The 25,332-nt window shown below is 32.6% G+C and overlaps 3 protein-coding genes across 5 annotated transcripts in view; 1 reads left to right on the top strand and 2 right to left on the bottom strand.

Annotated features, from left to right (window-relative positions):
- The window catches only part of LOC132942277 (max-binding protein MNT-like), a 28,855-nt gene extending 21,234 nt beyond the window's left edge, over positions 1-7,621 (bottom strand). Inside the window, exon 1 of one of the 2 annotated variants that reach the window (XM_061010549.1) lies at positions 6,884-7,621. In XM_061010549.1, the coding sequence (XP_060866532.1) occupies positions 6,884-6,986 (103 nt within the window). In that variant the 5' untranslated portion in view covers positions 6,987-7,621. The remainder of the gene's footprint in view (positions 1-6,883) is intronic. The other variant, XM_061010548.1, reaches the window with a different exon arrangement.
- A 1,501-nt stretch (positions 7,622-9,122) lies between these two features.
- Positions 9,123-11,881, top strand: LOC132943240 (uncharacterized). The gene is made up of 2 exons (XM_061012131.1): positions 9,123-9,481; positions 10,774-11,881. The coding sequence occupies exon 2, from the start codon at positions 10,986-10,988 to the stop codon at positions 11,556-11,558; it is 573 nt and encodes a 190-aa protein (XP_060868114.1). The 5' UTR covers positions 9,123-9,481; positions 10,774-10,985; the 3' UTR covers positions 11,559-11,881.
- An 835-nt stretch (positions 11,882-12,716) lies between these two features.
- LOC132943239 (phosphorylase b kinase gamma catalytic chain, skeletal muscle/heart isoform) lies at positions 12,717-18,497 on the bottom strand. Of its 2 annotated transcripts, none has more exons than XM_061012130.1 (9): positions 18,200-18,497; positions 17,967-18,121; positions 17,616-17,900; positions 16,861-16,951; positions 15,184-15,213; positions 14,994-15,100; positions 14,791-14,888; positions 13,177-13,422; positions 12,717-13,114 (listed from the first exon to the last, which is right to left on the bottom strand). In XM_061012130.1, exons 2-9 carry the CDS (start codon positions 18,073-18,075, stop codon positions 12,974-12,976), a joined length of 1,107 nt encoding a protein of 368 aa, XP_060868113.1. In that variant the 5' UTR covers positions 18,076-18,121; positions 18,200-18,497; the 3' UTR covers positions 12,717-12,973. The 2 variants fall into 2 exon arrangements, with proteins under 2 accessions (XP_060868113.1, XP_060868112.1); XM_061012129.1 differs by having other exon boundaries at positions 18,196-18,496.
- Positions 18,498-25,332: the final 6,835 nt, after the last annotated feature.

Here is a 25,332-nt window from a genome sequence, read left to right as displayed (position 1 = left end):
AAAGAGAATATTATTGCACAACAGCTACACTGTCAACTACAACGCGATTTTACAAAAACCATCAGCCTGATTCTTAATATATTTCTGTAACCCCCACCCACTCATCACTAGCACGTAGTCAATATATCATTGCAACAATTAATGACGTGATTAGTCGCGTAATAACTCGGTCGGTACCGAAAAATAATATAACTATAATTTATAGAGTTTATAGTCCATAGTCTGTGTGGCGGAGAAAATGACACTCGCCGCGACGAGCTGGCTATTTGCATTTCTGAGCACGCCGTACTATATAGTATTGAAATAATATTATTAACGTGGTCGATCCGATCTAACGTATTTTCGAAACGATACTTCTGCCAGTTTGACAAAAAGCCAACGCAGTCGATCCGAAGGCGGCCAGGAAAAAAATGGAACAAGAAAAGGGATTGCCCGCTGTGAGAAAAAGGGTTGGTCCGTTGGCGTTCCTCCGTCCGGGTGGAGAAAAAAAATATTATAATTTCGTCATTATTATACGGCGAGCGCAGTCGTAATATTATGCACAGTTAAAAAACGACGGCTGTACCGACGTACCGTAATTATTATGATATTGTATTAGTATTTTGGTACAGCGTCCACGGCTCAAGTCCACCTGCCGGACGACGCCACCGATTCGCGCGCGAGTTTACAGCACCCCGCCTGGCACCTACCCGCCCATCAGTTCACGTGTGCACGCGTACAGCCGCCGCTCGGGACCGAGAGGAAAATTTTAAAAAAAAATCCGCAAACGGCTTGCAAGTGTCCGTTCGAGTGCGAGCGGAAAACGAGTTGGCGAACGCACACGGAACACACAACACTCGAAAACGGTCACGACTCTCGGCTCGACGACGGTTGCCGATTTCGTGCACGGCGGTGGGCGGCCGCCGAATCACATTGAGCGGCAACGTCGCATTGATTACTCTAAATCCCGGCGGCGGTCTGATGCCCGTGTGCCCGCGTGTACCATCGGGCGGCGAGCACGCCGTCGTCGCCGCCGCCTCCGCTAGCAGCAGCAGCAGACAACAACGTGTTGTGTTGCTCAGTAACGTCGATCATGCGACGGCGGCGGCGGTGGTACGGTGGAGGTGCAGCGCGACAACGGCCAGAACATGCGCAACAACAATATAACCGAGCCCATGTGCTTCGCCGCGGTGTACGGCGGCAACCCCTCCGCAGATCGCGTGGCACGACCGTCACCCCACTCCCGGACCGTAGCTTTGCCGCCGTCGACGACCGACCAACACTCCCACCGAGTCGTGGCGGCGGCGGCGGCGGCGGCGGCGGCGGCGGCTACGACGACGACGACAACAATGTCTCTTTCGACCCAAACACCTCGACCGTTCATTAGCTTTCTATACGATATCTATAGGTAGGTATTAATAAATAATAATAAAAAAAAAACTAAATTTCGACGGTTTAATGAGAAACGGATTTTTTTTCTTTTGCTATTGTTTTCCTTAATGAATGGCATTGTATAAACGAAGAAAAAATAATCACGAATTCATAACGAGACGGTCAACACTCATCACGAAAAACCAAAATATTAAATAACAAATATGAAATAGGTCTTGAATTGTGTTGTATTTGAGGTTTTGTTTTTTTTTTGGGGGGGGGGAGCCTAATGTATAAATTATTGCTAGTTTAGTTGCATGGCCTTGTCAAAGAAATATCAAAATAAACAGTACATATTCCCTGATTCGGAGTTTGTTTGTGCACAATTTGAAGATTTTAGAGTATTAAAACTTATGACCAACAATAATAATATAATATATGGCTAATTTTCAATAAAACCTATTGTGATTAATAATTTTGCAAATTTAAAATTAACATTGGTTTGAGGTCTTGTGTCATGAATTGATCGAACAATATTTATTTACCTAAATCAATCGAATCTATTGGTATGCCGTCTCCTAATATACATACAGTAACACCTGTGTTTTGTGATAGAAAAACAATTTCATCATTATTGAAATAAACATCGGCCACCGTCGTTGTGACGTCAGTCTTGAGGGCGGCGGCATTAGTCATTTCTCCGGTGCACAGTAGTAGTTTTTATCGACGAGGAAAACGCACATAATAAAATTGTGCTGTATATTCCAACAGCGTGGACGACGACGGCGCTGCCACTCGCACAGAAGTACAGAACACGGGTTTCGCGAAATTCCAAAAAACCCTAGTCACGGATGTGTAATAATTTCCACACGAACTGAAATTTAAATCCGCAACGCGTGGCATTATCCAATTTGTTTATTTTTATTTGATTTTGTGTTTCGCTATTGATTTACTATTTCTCAGACTCGAAAGACTGCCGTCACAGCAGGGGCCAGGGGTAGTATTTCAAATATACTTGCGGACAAAAACAGTAATCACTCACCAATTCAAATCCTATTTTACCAGTATACAAAAGCATAATAAAATATAATATTGCAATTATACATACATAATATACATACTAAAATAATATAAGGAAAAATTATATTAAAAAAATCAAGTACCCAATCACCATACTATAAAAGTATCAACTTCCTTCAAAAGCAGTTTCGAAGAAAATTATATTACACTGTTTTATATTCACCTTAAAGTAATAGGTATATTAATTTGTACTACATATACATATAAATAATATGAATAATTAAGAAATGTGAAATTTTAAATGAAGTATTAAATATATTTTATATTTATATAGTATATATTAGAATATAAGTACTTAAGAAATATAAATATTACGTTAGAACATATTATTTAATACGCATTCTAAAGAGAACTTCTCATAGGCCATAGCTCATTCCTATAGATCATTTTAAATTGCATTGTTAAATAAGTAAATAAAAATAATCCTGAAGTATAAACATTCTCACTATGAATACAATTATTGTCTTGTTAAACCATGACTAAAAATAATTAGTACCAAATATGTTATATTATAATTATATCCAGAATAAAATATGATATACGCTGACATATGAAACACAGGTTCTGCATGTCTAAGAATATTTTATTTATGAATACATAATAAATATCAATATATGATAGAACACACAATTTTAATTCTAATACACTTTAAATTAATGTATTGATGTAAAATATAAATAAACTTAATAAATTGGTTTCTATTAAATTAAAACAATAATAATACGTAGTTAGGTAATAGTAAATTTTTGTACTGAAAAATAACCTCGGCTAAAATAAAATAATTAATGGTGTATAATTAGAATTCATTATAATTAAATTACTCAAATATATTTTTTAACGATGTTGTAAAATTCCATAGTAAATACTATTGTATACATATATCCTATACGTTGTTGGCAGATACTACACAATATTTTAGGCCCTATATGTATAGCTACAGAAAATCAATTGTTTTAGTAAATTATGTAGTAAAATGAAATCGTGTACACATCTACTTTTCAAAAATGTAGCTAAAAAAAATATATTTAAGAATTTAAGATTAAAACATACCAAGTATTTGTATTCACATTTTACGATTATTGTAAACGAGAAACACATATCCTTATATGAGAAATAAACATAGATTAATTTGACATTTTAATGACATATTTAAGTACCTATTACATTTATGCTTCATAATAATGAATAAGTAATTTTCTACAGTTCATAATGTGCTTACTAAATTATCGTGTAATTTTTACAGAATGAATAAAACGAGGAATTAAGGGGTACGTGTAACTGAATTAATGTTAATCACAGTATGTAATATAATATATAATAATATGGATTATGGATTACTCAATCTATAAACACTAATCTGTAAAATGCACAATAGATCCATGTTTAGACATTAGTTCACATACGTTGACTGTATTTATAAATACTAAATTATTGATTGATTGTATAATAAATAATGTATCATTATTTATATTGGTATGAATAATAAAAACAATTCGAAGTTCATCTAATGTTAATTGTTTAAAGAATTAACTGCTTTATTTCTTTTCACTATCATTCGGATGATTAATGTCAAAGATCACAGAACCTACTTCACATTAAAATATTAAGACCTGATATCGACCGAACAATTATAACAATTTTTTAACAATATTAGCTTTATAAACATAAAAAAAATTAAACTAAATTATTATCAGCTTATACAATTTGTTATATGTACTCTCATCTATCGCTCCGTTTCTGTCTTACTAACAAATAATGGATCCTAGGCTCTAGCATTTATATTTTTAATGGCTATAGACGCCCGAAGCGGTTAGGCTGTAGTTGCCTGTTAGGATGCCACGGTGTACGACATTAAAATTATCTATAGCGGCCACATACTAGATAGTCTTGATATACATGCTAATTTGTTTGTCATGATATTTTATAATATATATATAATATTATAAATTGTTAATTTGTACTTTTTTTTATAATTTAAAAATCTAAATAAATCATTAAATGTTAATTATATCATTCATGTTGTACGTAAATTGTGGTTAATTTATTTACCTTTAATAATATTGTATATTAATAAAAATAGTACCTATAAAAACGAACTTTTGTACTGTGGTACCTACATTGTTTGGTTTTTAGAAATACATTTACTACTATTTATAAGTTGCAAACATAAGAATCACAAAAAAGCAAACATACCCAGAGGTAAATAATAAATATTATAAATATAAAGTCGACTTTTATAATTGTGCTCACTGGCCACTGCTCAGTGCACGTGTCTCTTACCCGGTGGATAATTTATGAACGATTAATATATGTAGTTAATACTATATAATAATATGTATAACACCGAAACAGTAAAAATAGTTAAATAGTAAAAATAACGATAGCAATATTTGAGTAGCAATTAGTCTTATTCACCTTATTATTACCTACAATACTAACTTTTGTAAACATATTTTAAGATTATAGATGAATTCACTCACTTAAATGTTAATTTGCTACGCGTGGCTGAGGGTCAGAGAGAAAACATCCTCCTAAACGCTGCTCATACGCGGTTATAATAATTTAGGTAAGTAATATTATTTTCATGTTTTAGTGTCTACTTCATATTATCAACATTGTCGCATTTAATGGGATTAGCGTTCGGAAATCCGAATCGGATGAGTAGGACATAAGCGAAAGTTTTTGACCGTTCTCGGGTGATCCTGGCATTACGAGTACTGCGTTTTTCTCGATTCCACCTATGACCAGTCATCGGCGTTGGCGGTATTACCGGCGATTGGCCGAGGGGAACGTGGAAAACAACGATTAACCGGGTAGAGATAATTGCAGCAGAGACAACGAGATTGGTCACAGTCGTCGGAATATCATCGACTGGGCGCGAGCGAGTATTGCAAAGGGGGGAAACGCAAGCTAGGGAAACCCAGGTTCGCCAACCAAGCTGAGAACGCATGCTGGAAAATTAGGAACCAATTAGTTGGCGTTGCGGGAACGCCGGGAACCAGAATTCGCGCTTTCACCTTTGCCAATTCGTAGACATATTGTAATAATATTATAATAAATTATAATCGCGTTCGCCGAAAGAAAGAAAAATATCCGTGTAACAGGCAATAATATATTATTATAATATATTATCCTCGTTACTATTTCCAGGCAGAGACACGTACATGGTAGATTTCGACACCAATAATATTGGCTATTACACGTCTATACGTATTACATCTAGGTTCCTAGGGTGGAGTTTCGATGTGGTGGGTGACCACCTACCTACAATAAATACGTACAACACACACACTTTATGAGAAGAAATAAACACGTAAAACCGAAAATACAGTCGTTGTGTTACAAATACGTTCCCATTTCGAATCGATCTCGCATCACAGCGTGTATACACACGCACGTCCAAAACGAACTAATATCGTAAGAGGTGGGTGGTGGTCGGAGAGAGGCCCCGTGGTATAATAATAATAATAAAATCGCATTGACGACGACGGACACTGCCAGGCAGCAAACTCCACGTGGTCGACCGTGTGCTACCAACAGGATGGCCAACACCGCGGCTAAAAAACACACTACAATGAACCGCGTATAATAATGTTCCGAATTGCACGCAATATTAGAATTACGAATAATAATTGAAATTAATAAATGAAAAAAAATGCATTTTCTACGGGAAGAGGAAAGCTAGCGAGGGGGTTGGTGTCGGGCAGACGGCGTGGCGAAGAGTGGGGGGAGCCATGTGGCAAATGTTTACACGCACACGCGCACATGCACGCGTTGTATAATAGTCAGAGCGGCTTGCCGACGGGGAGAGGGCGAGTTTTCCCGCAGCACGTGACCTTCGCGACACCGGACTGGCGTGCGGCGTCTTCGGGCAGGCACACAAGAATCTCCACGCTCTGGCAACCGCGGTCACCGCGGCAATGACGACGACAGTCGACAACGGCAGCAGCGACCGACCGGCGACCACTGTATCGCGTCGCACGTTGCGAGAGAGAGGACAACGAAGGTCATTCCACAAATACAGTGTGCGCCCTGCCACGCCCGCTCTCTATCCGTTCACGGAATCTTCGTTGCCCCCCCTACCCACCCCACCACAGGGGACCCACGATCTACACACCTCCGCACCCGGCCAACCCTAAAACCGGCACGAAATGCGCATAGCCCCCTCGCTCCCCCAATTACCTTAGACTTTCTTCGTGCTCGTGCACCGTTGTACATCGTAAAACGCACGACGAGAGCGCGAGAAACGCCACCGAGGAGAAGTCGGATATGAAAAAAAAAAACACTTACATTTAGCGTTGCCGGGAAAACGAGATAAATAATTTTCCCACAATACCTATTTGTAGAGGGGGTTGTTGCGCATCGACAATATTATTAAAAAAATTGTTTTTTATTAAAATTTTACATCGTAAGATATTCAAGATCTAGAATATGGGTATAGTGTAATCGTTACCGGCTGCGTGTAAGGTGACCAACTGTTGTTTTTCGAACTCTTCCTGTAACTCGACGAATCGGGCAGCCTCAAGCAGTGTCTGTAGCCCGCATCTCATGCTCATGCTGGCCCGGGCAAGCCACCTCCTCCGTCGTCGTCGTCCACGTGTCAACAGCAAACATATCACAGTACCCTGGACGCAAACACCATTTACACAATCGCGAGACGCCCTGCCGTGCCGAGTCACGATCGCCGTGGTCGCTTCATGCCGTTAAGTGTGACGCGCGCAAACCGCCGGCGACGCGGGAGACCGATCGAAAACGTCACGCAGACGACGACGGGCTTTTGGAATTTTTCCTACTCGTGTCGCGCGACGGGAACGGTCGAGCGATTTATTCCAGGTGTATATACCGGTGGCAGTGGATTATTCGTGAACGAGCGGCGGCGACACACGTCGACGACGTCTCTGGTACACCCGGGCGAGAGACGATTATTTTTGAATCGCGAATTTTTAAAATAATAACAATAATAATAATAATAATAATAATAATAACAATAACGAAAACGAAAAATTAAAAACCCGTGCGCTTCATTGAAAACTAAAAAACGAAAAAAAATAAAATAATAACCGCTAATAACGTGCCCACAGGTCGGTCGTCGCTGTGCCGCTGAGGCTACTGGCTGTGCGGTGCCGGGTGCGCGGCGAGCGACGTGGAGCGCGTAGGATTTTCGCGAGCCGAAATGATCGGCGGCGGGGCCCGGGCGCTGCACGCTGGCGGTTGCTCACGTGTCCGGGCCGCCGTCCAATCCGGCGCGTACAAGTCCACCGGGTGGGCGTGGCGTCTGGCGGCGGCCGTATCGAGTCGTGTGCGTACGATTCCAACGACGACGACCGCGACGGTGACGGCACGGCGGCCGGCGACGACCACGGCGGTGGCGGCGGGCAACTCGCACGTACACACACACACACTCACGCAAACGTGGACGGGGTGGTCGGGAAGAGCGTGCGCGGCAAAACTCGGCGGACAACACTCGTTTCACTTTTGTGTGTAATTTGCCGCGCGCGCGCGTGTGGTGCGTGTGTTGCGTGGATTTTTTTACGCGCGCGCACGTTGTCCGTCCCAGCGGCGGCTTTATAATAATAATAATATTATATAAAATATTATGTACCTATATACGTATAATAATAACCATACGGGTTCGGCGTGTGTCGCGCGGTGTAAACGTCGCCCACGCGGGCCACACGAGTACACAACGACAACAACAACAATATAATAATTTACGCTGCATTATTATTATATTATTATATTATTATGTTTTACGAGTCAAATCTAAATTTTCTCACTGTTGTTTTTCCCTCTCTCTCACGCCTGCCGTTCGAGCCCGTCTGTTTTATAGTGACGACTAATATTAAGTATATTTAATTCAAGTCAACGATCGCCCCTTTTCTCTACGAGTACGACCGTCGCCACACAGATAGGAAATAAAATGGCGATCGTACGGCGTTATTAACAGCCACTACAATAATAATACTATCATGTGCACGGCCGCCGTGTGTTACGTTGCGATCGCCGTCGCTATACCAGCTAGGTACAACTTACTACTCCGCTCGCCAAGTCCTACCTAGTATTTTTTCGTCGAAACGAACGCAGTCATAGTCGTCAGTCGAACTGGCAACGTTTCGATTTTATTGTACCCAGAGCGCGGTATAATAACATGGGAAATAAAACGTGCGCGCGCCACGTAATTATTATTATTTATCGCGCGTACTACGTTAATAGTAAAACGGTAGTGGTACTGAAGTTGTAGTAGTATTATAGTAACTACCAACTATATAGTAACTATATAATAATAATAATAATAGTAATAGTACTAGTACAGCCGTACAGGTAAATAGGTAATACCTAGACGGTTGTGCAAATAATTACGCTCGTTGGTGGGGTGGAAAGCGGAATACGGGTTACGCGAAACCTGGCTGAGCTTTCCCCCTTGTGCGTGCGTGTGAGCGCGAGACTAGAATTTTAGGGGGTCGACAAGGGGCGGAAGGGGGAGGGAAATAAGTACGCAAAAAAAAAACAATTAAAATATAAAATTGTACGTCGTCGACCGGCAATTGGGTCAAGGGAACGCAGTGATGACGAGAGTGGTTTGTGTATGTGTGTGTATATGGGAGGGGGGATTTAAATTATCTATATTTAGACGTAATATTATATATGTATTTGTTTTATATTATTCCTACCTGTTGTTAGAAATAAAATTTGTCACGTGGTAGCCAAAATTTTATCCGTCACCAGGAAATCGACTCAGCAGTCGCCTCCTCTATCTATACGTGTACAGATTATTACTGGTTTAATGGTATCGTGTGGCCATTCCGGTGTGCGCTAAAAGAAGAAAAATATATTGCATGAAATTATATTTGCGACTTGCGTCAAAAGCTGAAATGTTCACACAATATCACAATATCACAATACAATACGTACGTACTCGTTGACCGGTTGACATTTTTTACTCGGCAAACAAAAACTCTTCTCACTTCTCAGTCACTAGTTTCTCACGATAAGTGACTTTGAGGACTTACTTTATTGTATTTCAAACATTTCAAGTCAACTGCCGTAGTCTGTGAGTGTTGGTTATTATTTTGAACATAATATACCTTTAATACCTAAATAGGTAGGTTAGGTACAAATGTACAGTATATAGTAATAACTAATTGCTGTTGAAACAATCTAAACACTACAAGATTAAATTATAAATATGTAATAATAATAAATATAAGAATTATTATTTATCATCATTTGAAAAGTAAATCTATTTGGTAGGTACCTATGAAATAGTATAATAAATTATTGTTTAAGATATTAAGTAGAGAAAAACAGAGACTTTTAAACCACTATTAACATTTTTCTTTAAACTGTTTATTAACTGCTTATGTTATTAACATTTAACGCAATCAAAACACACTTTATAGCAGTGGCGGATCTAGGGGGGGGCAAAGGGGCATTTGCTCCCCCCCCAATCACCTTAGTTTTAATTTGATTTACACTGTGTTTAGCCAATTTTGGAACTTTTTGTTCTTTTGCCCAAAATTAAGCCCTGGATCAACTAGATCCGATACTGCTTTATAGAATACCTATAAGTAACATATACTGTGTAACTTCTCAATATTATTGATTTATTTAATATAATAAGTACTTAAATGAGTGTTGACCAATTAACATAAGAGTAAAATACAATGCTTCAATTTAAAAATGTTTTGTTAAATTTACATTAAAACGTGATTCACCACACATCATAAATTCAAAACAATATCATCATATAATTATTATATAATAAATTAATAACAAATAAGTAATAACTTATGAGATTGAATAAATTATTAATATGTATAAGTACTTATTGAATGTTTCTTATAATTATAAATACCTAAAAATTGATCTGAACTAAATAAAACTTATAGATTAATTAAACAATATAGATTTCAAATTGTATAAAACACAAACTGTACTAAATATAGGTTTTTTTTATTATAAAAAATTAAAAGCTTGATAAAATATTTATTTAATGTTAAGTATATATAACAAATCTTTTCTGTCCACAAATCATTGTATTTTTATAAGATATAGTTAACTAGGTATCTCATATTCTTATGTTTTGTTTACTCTTATTAAAATCTTTAAAATGTTTAGATTACTTTTCATGTCAAATTTAAAACAATTTAGTTCAAATTAAGGGGCAAATGATTTGTAATAAATACAACTACTAAGTCATTTTAACCAAAAATATTTTCATTGACCAATCACCAATACAATATTATTTTGAAGTAATTGTATAAGTTGATATTTTATAGTTTTAAGCGTTTTATATAAAAGGAAAAATGTAATGTAATGTTTGTTATGTAATCAATAACATAGTTACCTTTAAAGAACACATTGAGAAAACAACGAAGAAGCTACATTCGCGCATCAACATAATACAGAAACTTGCCGGCACGGACTGGGGAGCAGATGGCAGGACTCTAAGAACAGCTACGTTGGCCCTAGTTTACAGTACCGCAGAATACGGAGCTCAAGTCTGGTGTAACAGTACACATACGAAAAAAATAGACACACAACTCAACAGCGCAATGAGAATAGTTGATGGAAAAGTAAAAAGCACACCGACACAATGGTTACCAGTCTTAACTAATATTCTGCCACCAACATTACGCAGGAAGGAGGCACTGCTTAGAACAACAACCAAAGCTGATAAGACGAAAAAGTCCCTGTTATACCAAATGCTGATAAATACACCTAACCTCAGGCTAAAATCAAGAAAGCCCCCGTGGAGCACAGCTAAGGAGTTAGCACTATCAAACTTTGAGGGTACAAAAGAATGGTGCGAAAACTGGACATCAACTGATGTAAAAAATAGTGGTCTAGTGTCAGACCCTAATAAAGGTGTAGAAGGCATGGATTTAACACGAGATGTATGGTCCGTACTTAACAGAATTCGAACTGGTCACGGCCGGTGCGGCTCCATGATGTCCAAATGGGGTCTTAAGGACAGCCCTACGTATGATTGCGGTCACAATAACCAAACAATACACCATATTGTGGAAGATTGCCTGAAAAGGAGGTTCAACCGGGGCATTGAGGGAATTCATGCGGCAAATAATGAAGCATTAGAATGGATTCGAGAACTAGACATTGCCTTATGACTATGGATTTTATCTGTAAACAATGACCATGTGCCCCTACTATCATTACTTATTTATTTAACTATTTACATTTTTAACTGTAGTTATTTTATTTTTATTTTATACTCATGTTTTGATTTATATTCAATATATATTGTGGCCTTAACTGTGTTGATTTGTATACCAGTCATACGAAATAAATAAAATAACATAATGTATTGCTCTTTAATTTTTTAATTTGTAATAAATTGTTTAATTTAGATACTATTTTAACTATTAATTATGGAGGTAGCTAGCTAATAACTGTATATCTACACTGATATTTTCTATAATCTTATATGCCATCTAATTATAACAAAAGGAAATAAATTTATAATTAATAAAAGTTAAATAAAATAGTATTTTTGGTTACAAAGTGAATTATTAATTTTGTTTGAGTAGATTTATTATCGTTATTTTTACTCCAAAGCAGGTTTACACTTTACACTCCAAAAGTGTAATATGCATAGTCGCATAATCTTGTTATTTCATTTTGACACTACAATTGTAACGTCAAGTAGGCATACCTACTGTAATCTTCATTACAAATGTGTTAGTTTACTTTACTAAGTTGTGTTTCTTTAGTAACTTAAATACTGAAAATTTCTATTAAGAGCACAAAATTAATGATTTTTTAGTAATTTTAGAAAATTTTTAAATTTATCCATTTCCATTGGGGGGATATTTCATTGCCGTTGTTTTGTGCATTGATAGCACCCCTAAAAATGTTTTTAGAAATTATTCACAACACCCCCCCCCCCCCAGCCCCCATTTCAAATTCCACTGTGTACCTATTAATATATTTGATTTTTCTTAGTAATCAATAACATTAAAATTATTTAATTATATTCTATAATAAATTATACACCTAGATAAGGTTTTTAAATCAACTACCAGTTACAGATTGAAATAAATAAAATGTATAATTTTAATAACAAACCAGAATGTAGTGGAATTTATTTTTTTGTATACCTATATTAATATTAAATGGTAACTGTAAAGCCTCCCAGGGAACTAGCTGACCTAGTGTCTTAGCTACAAACAATTTAACATTTATTTAAAAAGTTAAAATAACACTATTTAATAAGTATTATTTTTTTTTTTATTACTTTTTGCTAATTTTATAAAAAAAAAACTTTGTTTGAAAACAATTTCAAATCAAATTTTATTATTATTCAACTAATTAATAACAATTATACTAGAATTAAATATTAATCACTAGTCCTTAATTATAAATTTATAATGTTTAACATCAATAATACAACAAAACTAATAAAAAGTTAACAATGGAAGATATTCATTTAAATAAAGCTTAATTGATTATTTTAATAATATAATTTAACAACACAGTCTCTATAATGACTATATTAAATATAATAATTACATTACTCATGTATCTATATTGATGGTGATAAATTACTCATGTAAATTACTTTTAATTCAGTCTTATGTATGTTTTCAAAAAGAGCAGCCCTATTTTGTCCTTCTCCTTTTTTAATCCAGTGGCCATAGACTCTAAACGCCATTGCATCAGTAAGCTATAAATTTTTTAAATTATTAAACATAATTTTTGAATAATTTAAAACCAGGTTTTACTTACTTTTCTCAAAATTTTATGCCTGTAAGGATCTTGTTTAACCAATTTTACAGAAATCATACCAGTTGTACACGGTAGCAATTGTAATAACCTTATCATCACGCGCACTACAAGGATAGCATATAAAAATTTCTTACGAGCATTAAATGGCCTCACTTTAATTTGTTTAGCCAGTTTTGAAATTTGATTGAATTTTGATGAACTCAAGCTTAGTGTTCTCTTTAGTGGTGCAATTTCTTGATCAAACATCTAAAATAAAAGTTAACGTAGTTATTATATTGTAATAGTTAATGAAAATTAGGTATACGTGTGGTGTGCTACCTATTGTCAATTTATCGGTGTTGTGTATGGTGCTACGAGTATCATGCATTTGAGCAAACTACCATTTTTACTTAATACTACAAAGTAAAAACAATAGGATTGGGCTTATTTCACTATACTGTGTTTGAGAGAATATGATACAATATAAAATATAAAATTATAAAGATTATAATAAAATATTATATTGTATATTACCAACCTAAACTTAATAATTATGGCACAAATATCAGTTTTACTCAAACATTGGAAACGTAAACTCGTTATAGTGTTATTGTTAGTTATTATGTATACCTATTGGCTAATTTACCATATATGGATTTTGAAATTTATAACAATTTGACAACAAAACGAAATAAACGAAGCATTTTCATTGAAAATTATGTTTTTAGTGAATTTAACTACATGATTTTTTAATTTTCGTTATACCAGCTGAGGACAATTCCAAGCCTGTAAAAATGGATTGATAAAATACTGCCTAAACACATCATAGAATATAAAAAGATATCACCTTAAGTCATAATACATAATGTTTTGAAATCACTCGCCCAAACGCGAACCACCCAGTATCTACACTCGATAACAACTTTTTTTTCTCATGGCATTCTAGTTTTATACCTTTATGACAAATTTACTTTATTGTACATACTGTATACTATGTATTACTGACACACTGTACTTTCAACTGGTATACAAATTCAATGCTGCTGGTGAAGTGTGTGATGTTAAAATGAAAGAAATGTTAAAAACAGCCGTAAAAATGATTCTAAATATTAATACAGGCGTGGGTGTGAAACATGGCAATCAATACGTAGTTTAACACATTGAACGCCGACGTCGATTTGGCATGCGCATGCCAGTGGCCGACATCATTTGACCTGCAGGCGACCGTCACCAATTGTAAAATTAGTAGATTTTACGTAATTGTCAATACGGTTATGAATGTTCTATAGAATTTTTAAATGTGTTCAGCTATAGCCACCAAAAAAGACTCAATACAAAATAGGTTACTCAATGTCAACCACTTGTTTAGTTAAATATTTCAATGAAATAATGATAACTATTCAACTACAGTATTCAATTAAATAAAGGTAAGAATAAACCTATATGGTTTTTTATTTGTAGATAGCATATGGAAGCTAAAAGGGGAGTTGCAAACATATAATATGTATAATTTTTATTCATATTATTAAAATTTGTATTGTTTTGCTAAATAAATTATTATTATTATTATTATATGACATGTAGGCCAAAAAGTACTTCTATTTCAAACTGAAATAAGCTAAAATATTTACATACTTTAACATTGAAAAATTGATGTTCCAGTGCTTCATCTACTGTCAACCTTTCATTTGGATTCAAAACTAAAAGTTTTCTAATTAAATCTTTTGGTGCCTCTAGAAATATTTACATAAAAAATACCAGTATAATATTATTGTTTCTTATTTTATCAAAAAGTTAATTTTAAATTTAGACTAACTATTTATTTTTAATATTTTTACCAGAAATATCCTGCCACTCCGGAGAATTAAATGTGTATTTTCCTTCCATTATATTTCTCAACATAATCATCTGTTTACGGTGCCAAAACGGAGGACAACCAATTAATCTGCAATGAAGTTATAACAATTAATTGTATTTAAAATGAGAAATACTATTTATATAGATAACATAACTAATTGTATTACTTACAATGTATACATAACTACACCACATGCCCACCTGAAAATAAATATAATTATAATGAACTTTATTATCTATGTAGTTTGCATATTATTATATAGTACATTTAATTCTAATAATAAACTATAACAAATTAAAAATGTCACATATTATAAAGTATACAAAATCCCCACTTATTGGTACTTAATATTTATTTGTAATTCAACTTTACACTTGGTACATTCAATATTATTAAATACAATTACAATTGTACACATTTATTATTGTTATTTTGATAACTAACCAAGTATTATATATTGACATTAGCTGGGTAATATTGTATTATCCAACATTTAAGTTTGTTATTAGTACTAGAGTAGAGACAAGAAAAAACACCTATGATATCATGTTTACATGCATTTTGTACTCCTAAAGTTATTTTTAATGTTAACTTAACTATTTTAGGTAAACCAGATTTAAATTAAACCGAACTAACAAACATTTACATGTATATAATTAATATTTTTTTCAAAAAAAATATACACAAAAAGTTTTTAAATATTACCTATTACCTAACCAATAAATGTATTTATGAATACTTTGAAATGACAACTAGTGAAATTTAAAATAAAATGAGTAATTGTAAAGTTAAGTAAAAATTTAAACTAGATAATTTAAAAAAATATTGGAAACATACTTAAAAAAGAAAAGAATGAAATAGATTTATATCATCGACTGATATGTTACTAGTCAAAGATTAACTATATACTTTATTTAAAATGGTTTCTGTAAATTGAGTTCAATCTCTTTATCCCTATACTCATTCGGGATAAGAATCAACCTCTCAGCCTAGTGGTTAGCTCTGATTTTTTGAAAGGGAGGGATATGAATTCTTTTACTATTCTCAGACCATGTTATATTATATCAGTAAAGAATATACTTTCATTGCCTTATCATATATTTTATATGACAAAAATAAGCCAAAGAGAGGAGGAGGATATGACACTCTCATCCCACCATGAGCACGTCCTTGTCTCAGCCTATGCATAATAGTTGTGCCTGGGCATCTACACTCTATTCAGAACAGAAACGTTACCAGGAGATTGATTTGGGTGTTTAGACGCTCCACTCCCTCATCTGTATAATCCAAAAATGTATTGTGCCCCCCCCCCCCTCCCTGCAGGTTACATGCCTGATTCAGAATAAGAGTATACAGGTTTCCATATGCTTAAGACATATGAGACTGAAGGTGATGGTTGATTAGAAAATAATAATTTTATACCACAAAATATTAATTAACATTTGAAATAAAAAAAACAATACTTTTGAGTTGATTGATCAATTAGTAAGCAATTACATTATAATAATATGTAAATAGATTTATAAATTACCTATCGCATTCAAAGATTCTGAGCAAAACTTCACATAATGCAGGTTAGGTTAATGACGAGTTTAAGAAGATGTCCAACTACATAATAGCTAATTCAAGAGTCAATCTCACTAAAGATACATTATATTTATAAAGTTAACTAAAAATATTCCATAAAAGAGAAAGGAGTCAGTCGATTCCAGAAATTAAAAATATTGGCATAAATAGAAGATTAGAATATGTCGTACAGTTACTAAAATATGAATTATTATATTTTAAAACTGGCATTAAAATAATTTTAAAATTAAATTAGTTTATAATTATTATTATATAATTACAGATCACATGAGAATCCATATCCTTCAGCATCATCAAACATATTTACTTTTAATACTTCTGGAGCTAAATAATTTGGTGTCCCACATAAATCTAAAAACAAAAGTGTAATACATGACAAAAAAAGCAGATAAAAAATTGGTGATAGATCATTAGAATGGGAATATATTTTAGTTTCTGTAGAGATGCAAATTAGAAAGCAATAATTAACTATATAACATTAAAATAACGGTTCTGAACATACTTACTGATATTTAATCAAAGTTGTTTGAAGGTTATTGTCATTGTTTCATAACATAATAAGAGAAACTACAGAAAAAACCAAAAAATAACTTCATCAAAGTCAAATTACTATTTGGAGCAATTCCCAAGTATGTTGGTACGTAATTAAAAAGGCGTGTAGATTACTCCAAGTAAAAAGTACCTATCCATAAAGAAATAAATTAAAAATTAACTATAAAACCAATCACTCTACTCAGAATCTAAACATATCATTACAGAAATATAAACAATTAAATAACAGAATAGAACAAATAACAAATTTACAGACATATAATATCAACAAAATTATAAACATATAGAACCTAAAATAGTAATACAGAAATTTACTAAGATATATATATAGATTTCTTACCTAACAGTACCTAATTTCAAATGTTGAACAATTATATGTTATCTTTAAGCTTGAATATGAATACTAATATATGGGGCAATAAAAAGATTTATACCACTTTAACAATACATTGTTTGAACTCACCTCTGAGTAATTGATTAGGTTTTAAAACACTTGCAAATCCAAAATCAGTGAGCTTTATATCCAGTGCATCGTCGAGCAAAATATTTTCGGGTTTGATATCTCTATGTACAACACCTTGTCTATGGACATGTTGCAAAGCTTCAAATAATTGTCTCATTATATACCTGGTTTTTTTCTCAGACAATGTTACAACATTGGTTAAATAATCAAACAATTCGCCATTTCTACAAAGTTCAAATACCAAAAATATGAATGTCTCCGACTCGAATACATCATGTAAATGTACTGAAATTAATTTTTAAACTTCATTAAATATTTAGTAATTTATAATATAAATTAGATAATACTTACTAATATATTCATGTCCAATAACCATTCTTAGTATGTTGATTTCTTCTAAAGTAGCTCCTCTATTTTCGGGATCATTACTTAGGTCTATAATTTTTGCCGCAAATTCCATGCCAGTCTCTTTTTCTACGCATCGTCGTACAGTCGAACTAACACCTCTATAGTATTAAATCATAATTCAATGAATTTATTGAACCATTGATTGCATTAATAACAATTCAATGAATGTTACCTGCCCAATATTTCTTTGGGTTCATATCTGGCATAAAATTCTTTGGCTGCATCTTTGTCAGGTAGTTCGTCATCTTTGTTGTCCATTATTGCCAGGCAAATCGTTGATGTACACTGGATGTTTAGATCGGGTTACTATTCCAAATTAGAGAATATTAATGTGGTATTGTGGTGTATTCGACGACCTGAATATAAAAACTTGCACGGTCTGGTGGGAGTACAAAGGTTTAAAAAAAAATTAAAAATAAACCATAAGGTTGGGAAATGTAAAATCTGTATAGCTGTGTGTAATTGTAATATCAAAAAAGAACGAGATAAAGTTATCAAATAAAAAAGATAAGGAAAGGAGTTACAGTTATTAATTGATAACATTATATCGGGTGTATTCAAATTGTGTAAGTACCATTTACCTATTATAATAGGTCAATGGTAAGTACCATAGATTTTGGATATATAGAACTATTTTATTAGTACTAGTATTAGCTATGGTAAGTACTATTTTTTTTTTATAAGTAAATTTATTGTAATAAAATGTTTATACATGAATACGTCAGCGGTGTATTTACAGGGGGGAGATAGATCTTGGTGACCTTTGGTGTTTTTTAAAAATATTTTAAAGTATTTTTCGGTGGTTTTTCCATTTTTGTTAGTAAAGCAGGTAAAAAAAAATTAATTAATTGATATGTAATAAATAATAATTAATTAACAAAATATGAACTCCTCACTATTATTGCGCAATTTCGCTGCCACGGCGGAAACTCTATAACAAGCTGCAGGCTGTACAATCGTACATTTATTTTGTAATATAAAAACAAGATAATATTTAATTTATTTATTTTTTGTAAACTTAAATACCAAAATCAAAATATATATAATATTATAATCGAATTATACTATAGTAGTATATTGAACGAAATCAGCCCATCGTCATTATTATTCGTATTTTTAGACGAAAAACTTGTTGATTGTAATTAATTATACCTATTACATATTTGCTATTGATTATAAATACTAGTATTAATAATCATTAATCAATGATATTTACTAAAGTATAAACTATAAACGTCAATATATAGGTATTTTATTAACTACCTACTTAGTAACTATTGGCTTCTATTTTAATCTTAGTAGGTTTTTGAAACTTGGGCCTTATGGCTTGTGGTGTACAATGTGTACTGGTCTTATTAGTTATTGTGTTAACTGTTTAGTTATTTGCAAGAATTCAATATACTTGGGAGTTGGGGCTCTGAAGAATTTCAAAGCGACACAATAGGGCTCTACGAACAAACAAGTTTGACCGCTACGGTGCTGCTATGCAGCAGATTTATGGAAGGGAAGGGGTGGCGTAGCGATCACCCCTCTTGGGCTTTTTTTTAACGATTTAATTGCAGTCAAGTCTTTATATATCATTCCTAAATAAGCCTCTGGAATACGTCATATTGTAGGTATAGGTATACTTACTAGACACTAGTTACTACCTATACCTACCAAAATCTAATACCTATAGTAATATAATAATTTATTTAATATTACATACATAATTCACACATCGTAATAAGTTTTATAATAAAGTATACTCATTGAATACTGTTAGATAATGATAGTATATAACATATTTTTTTTTAAATTAATATTGCTTTAGTTTAAATAAAAAACAAAATTGTCATCAATGATTAGCCATTTAGATGTACTTATATACTATACTATACTTATACTATTCAATAATCATCAATAACTGTTTACGCAAATTTCATTTACGGATTTAGACTTTCGGACCGGAAAAATCTTTTTTTGAGACACCAAGCAGTAAAAAAATTTAAAAACCAGCCCAATATTATCTAAACAGTTAAGGAAAAAAAATAAAGTTATTTTTTTGTACGTCTACCTAAAACGTGTTTATTTCAAGTTTGAAATACCAAGTGTTCAGTGTTCAGTGTTCATGTATCATAAATTTGAAATTAATTTTCAACAAGTGAATCAAGTTAGTGCATTGGGGAGGTCAACATTTAAAATTCACATAATAGTTTCAAAAGCGCCGGGGAAAAAAATAAAAATAAGGAAAACCGAAAATTTTTACGCAAAATCAACTTTGGTTATTAGTGTAACACTTTAAAAAAATGACTGTGGATATATGCAATTTTTACTGAATATTTATATTACCATTTTCTATACACGATAAAATTTTCAAAATATTTTGATTTATTTTAAACTGTTAAACTGTTTACGGACATTTTCAGTTTTCAATTTTTTAATTTTTTACTTTCTTGATTTTTAATTTTTAGAAATTTATTAACTGATATCACATCCAAGCGGTATAACGATTTGAATCCAGAAAAATGTCTGTGTGAACAGCCCCTCAAAAAATCATTTTCATTTTCATTGAGATAGATCTCCGAAACCGGAGAGCGGATTTCGTTGTTTGGGGTCTAGTTGGATACTCATTGGTTAGGAGAAGTGCATTGAAGATTTTCAAAATTTTATCTTTAATAGTTAATTCATTACAGAACATTAAAAAAAATTAAAACAAATTTTATTGAGCGTTTTTTGATGTTTTTCAGCTTTACAGCTTTATAGTGAATTAACGATTGGAGATAAAGTTCTGAAAATCTTCACTACACTTCTCCTAGCCAATATGAATCTAACAAGACCCCAAACAACAAAATCCGTTCTCCAGTTTCGGAAATGTACCTAGCTAAATGAAAATCTAGTAAATGAAAAGTAACTCTTTTTTATCTGTAATAAACTTAATTATTTAAAAAAAAAAAATGAATTTCACATTTAGTATCTACTTGATAATCCCTTTTGAATGAGTTATCAACCAACTTTCTAGCTATAATAGTTTAAAAGAAAAGTTAAAAAATAGAAGTTTTGGGACTGTTCACGCCGACGTTTTTATGAATTCAAATGGTTATACCCACTTGGGTGTGATATCAAATCTCTCTCATTAATATTTTATATTAAAGCTAGCTAAATTATCGGGGTTTGGTAAGTTCCCACACGAAACATAGCAGGTAAGCGAGTACATATGTAAGTTCTCACACGGAAAAAATTACACCTGTACGTAAGTGAAGTTATTAAGACTTAGGAATGACAACTTAAACGAAATTGGTGTGGTTAAAATTTGTTTTGTTTTTGTATTGGATAAAAGAAATCCAAGTAACTCATTACATCGAAGATACCAGTAAAAAAAAAAGTAAAAAAACAAAACTATATAAATAATAAAATTTCAGATTATAACTTACATATATTATAACATAGTCATACTGTGTAATTTTTTGTAAGTTATAATCTGAAATTTTATTATTTATATAGTTTTGTTTTTTTACTTTTTTTTTTAGGTCTATTTAATTCTGATGTACTTATCTTTATATATGTATTTGTTTGAAACATTTTTAAAACTTCTATTATTTTGAATATATTAGGATGATGATGATAAAAATTTGAATTGAATTCAGAATGGAAACTTTCGCGTTTGTAGTAAGGCTTGTATCAGAACTAGCACTAGCCCAAATACTAGGGGGGAACGTACTGGTATCTTCGATGTAATGAGTTACTTGGATTTCTTTTATCCAATACAAAAACAAAACAAATTTTAACCACACCAATTTCGTTTAAGTTGTCATTCCTAAGTCTTAATAACTTCACTTACGTACAGGTGTAATTTTTTCCGTGTGAGAACTTACATATTATGTACTCGCTTACCTGCTATGTTTCGTGTGGGAACTTACCAAACCCCGATAATTTAGCTAGCTTTAATATAAAATATTAATGAGAGAGATTTGATATCACACCCAAGTGGGTATAACCATTTGAATTCATAAAAACATTTCGGAGATCTATCTCAATGAAAATGAAAATTATTTTTTGAGGGGCTGTTCACACAGACATTTTTCTGGATTCAAATCGTTATACCGCTTGGATGTGATATCAGTTAATAAATTTCTAAAAATTAAAAATCAAGAAAGCTTACATGCCGATCCCTGACTTGGCAAGCGGTTTTTTCTATGAATGTCAATTCAATTTTATTTTTTGGGTAAAAAATCTTAAAACAAGGCTCCAGATATTATATTGTAACAATAGCAATTGAAAAATATTAAAAATACATAGGCACAATTTTTTTTTATAAGCATTTAAATTTCGAATTTTGATAACATTTATCAAAATTAAAAATGATTTTGTAGTTAAAAATGTGTAAAATGTTCAACTTTGATAGCTAAGGATTGAAAATTTACAACAAGATTCCACGTAAGTAGGTTGTTCTGTAACCAAAAATCTCAAAAATATAAAACGCAGTTTTTTTATGATCAAATTTGGACAAAATTACATAACCAAGAATAACGATTTTAGTTATTTTGTTGTAATTTTATAATATTAATTCAACTTACCGGAAATAATAAGTAATAACAATATAAATATAATATAAAATATCCATACTGACAAACCGTCACCGCTCAGAATCGTTTTTCGAATACAATAATATTATTGATATTATATCATTGAATTGAAATTTAATACCAATATACCATCCATTATACATTCATACAGTGACCCACTTGTAACCTACTGCACAGAAGAGTGACATCCACTTACACACCACTCAAAAAAAAATATAGTGACCTTAAGAAGCAGAAGTCCATGTCACGCCTTATCAAACCTGGGTTTTCCGGGCACTACCACGGCACTGTTTAAAATTAAATCATATTAAAACCACTTAAACGTTTATACCTATAAACTAAAATATTTTGTGTGCACTGAATACCTTAATGTCATCATCCCATGTTTGAAGCCACCAGCCTAAATTATATAAATACAAATCAATATTTATTTTTGAAGTTGATATTTTTTTTACATACATTTTCTAAACTGAGGGTCAAAAAGTTTTACATTTTTTTTTATAGTTATTTCCACAGTAGTTGAGTTGATACCCGAGACCTACTTTATGTATTAGTTGATTCCCGGGTCATTATATTAGGTATAGGTACGAGTTGATTCCTGGGTCATTAATCATTATAATATGTTACGGTATACTGGTAATCTCATTACCAGATACCAATTTTTAAAAACAATGTGTTATACAATTTTACTAAATTACAAAATTTTTTTAATAATAAGTTTTACTTAATTACTAAATTTTTGAATAGTAATTTTTACCTACTAAATTTTTTTACTAAAAATTTTTTTAACAAAAAATTGAATGATTTTCAAAATATGAAAAAACTAAAAAGAACAACATTTTTGAGAAACTTGTCAGCCAACCTCCTCATGGTGTTTCTTGGGTTAGGCTAATAGGCTGAATATTTGACTAAATATTTTAAATAATATTTAATGACCAGAGAATCAACTCAACGGTATCAGTGCAGGTAAACAGGTACCCGGGAATCAACTCGTACGTAGCAGTTATTCCGGCATCCGGGTGCCCCCCAAATATCTGATGCCCGTTGCAAGGACTTAGCGTTACAAAACCCTTCGTCAAATCTGACCCTGGCTCTAAAACCAAAAGTATCTGAAATACAATAACGACTAACGAGTACCTAACCTAACCTAACCTAACCTAACTAGGTGGAAAATTGGGGCATAGCTGTTTTCGACCAAAAACGTACCCTTCACTTTTCGACCAAATTTAAAAAAGGTCCATTCCCTTTTCGACCAAAATTGTACCCTTCCCTTTTCGGCCGATTCACTTTTCGACCAAAACAAAAAGTTTTGTAATATGATATGTAAAATAAATAAAATAATTGGTATATAATTTTTGTAAAATTGTGGCAATTATAATTTTAAAAATTATTTAAAGTATAAGTTACATAAAATGTTGTAAAATAAAATATTGTAAAATAAAATATAAAAAAAAATTTAAATATAAGAATACCTATATATTATTAACATTAGTTTTGTGTTAATATGTCACACTGTGCATAATATTTTATAAAAAGAATAACATAATAATATACAATTTTTGTCAATATTTATTTAGTCTAATAGTAATGTGTATAATATAATATTAAGAAATAAACTAATAGGTATTTAATTGTTGTAAAATAATGGCAAATATTATTAAAAATATAAGATATATTATATAAAAAAAAATGATATAAGGTCAATATAATTGTGTTCTGTCGTCGTCTGAGTTTTGTTAGCGCTTTTCATTACATTTGTTTGAAACCAACTTAACAAAATCATACCTAAAAATATTTTAGTGATATATACTATTAAGTAATAAAAACGCCTAGCTATTTTAATAAATTATTTACTGTAGGTACCTGTCTAGTTGTCCGTTTTGATAATCTGATATATATTTTTCATTTTTGGATTTTCTCTCTCGGATTGATCGATCTTGAGTACGGTTTGGCAAGTGAACACTTCTAAGTTTTATATAAATTTCAGTTTGTACCTCATCAATTAAAACCGCAAGCTAATTAAATATGGATGGAGATTCTTTATAAAAGCTTCGATTGAAATTTGCATGGAAGGATTCACAGTTATTAGTCGTGCGTTGTAAACTAGAGCTTGCTGATGCCCATATTTCTGGAGGATAGTCACAATCGTCTGTTAAATAGTTGTCAATAAGATAGTCTGCATATTTGATAACTTTATCATCTATAGGACGATTGCGCCGAGCGTCGTATACATTTTTCCTTATTATTTTAATGTCCGTTGTAGTAAATTGTAAAGACTCAATATTTTCACCAACTTCTTTCAAGATAATTGTTTTCGGTCTAACTGAGGGTGCATCGACTGCTTTCCGTTTGCACGCTGAGCTAACAATTTGCCTCGATATTGTATTCCGATCATATGGCTTGTGTTTGTGTGATAAATTTTCACGATGGTCTTGTACGACATTTTTATTTACTGTAAACACTTTAGCATCACAATCTCTTCGAATACATCGCCATCGCCAACGTGTTGAATTAGTTTTTTTGTTCACTGATCCGATACTAAATTTATAACAATCTAAAACTAATAACGGTTTTCCACGATTACTTTCAATAAATTCAGCCATATTAAGTAAAATATGATAATTTTGAACGCTGAAAACAATAAAACCGATGCAACGAGTATGATACACGCACAGACACTAAAGTTATTGCACGAGCATCGGTTTTACAAAAATTAGACAAGCAACGAGAGAATTTAATCAGTT

This window comes from Metopolophium dirhodum, chromosome 4, assembly GCF_019925205.1.
Source record: "Metopolophium dirhodum isolate CAU chromosome 4, ASM1992520v1, whole genome shotgun sequence".
Lineage (NCBI taxonomy): Eukaryota > Metazoa > Arthropoda > Insecta > Hemiptera > Aphididae > Metopolophium > Metopolophium dirhodum.
This window is presented reverse-complemented; position numbering and strand designations above follow the sequence as displayed.

Excerpts from the sequence above, each read along its gene's own strand:
- LOC132943239 (XM_061012129.1), bottom strand. The coding sequence starts at position 18,281 with ATGGACAACAAAGATGACGAACTACCTGACAAAGATGCAGCCAAAGAA. Across the intron at positions 17,901-17,966 it reads TATTGGACATGAATATATTA|TACATTTACATGATGTATTC; the intron begins GTAAGTATTATC and ends AATTAATTTCAG. Across the intron at positions 13,423-14,790 it reads ATCAATTTTTCAATGTTAAA|ATGTTTGATCAAGAAATTGC; the intron begins GTATGTAAATAT and ends CTTTTATTTTAG.
- LOC132943240 (XM_061012131.1), top strand. The coding sequence starts at position 10,986 with ATGAGAATAGTTGATGGAAAAGTAAAAAGCACACCGACACAATGGTTA.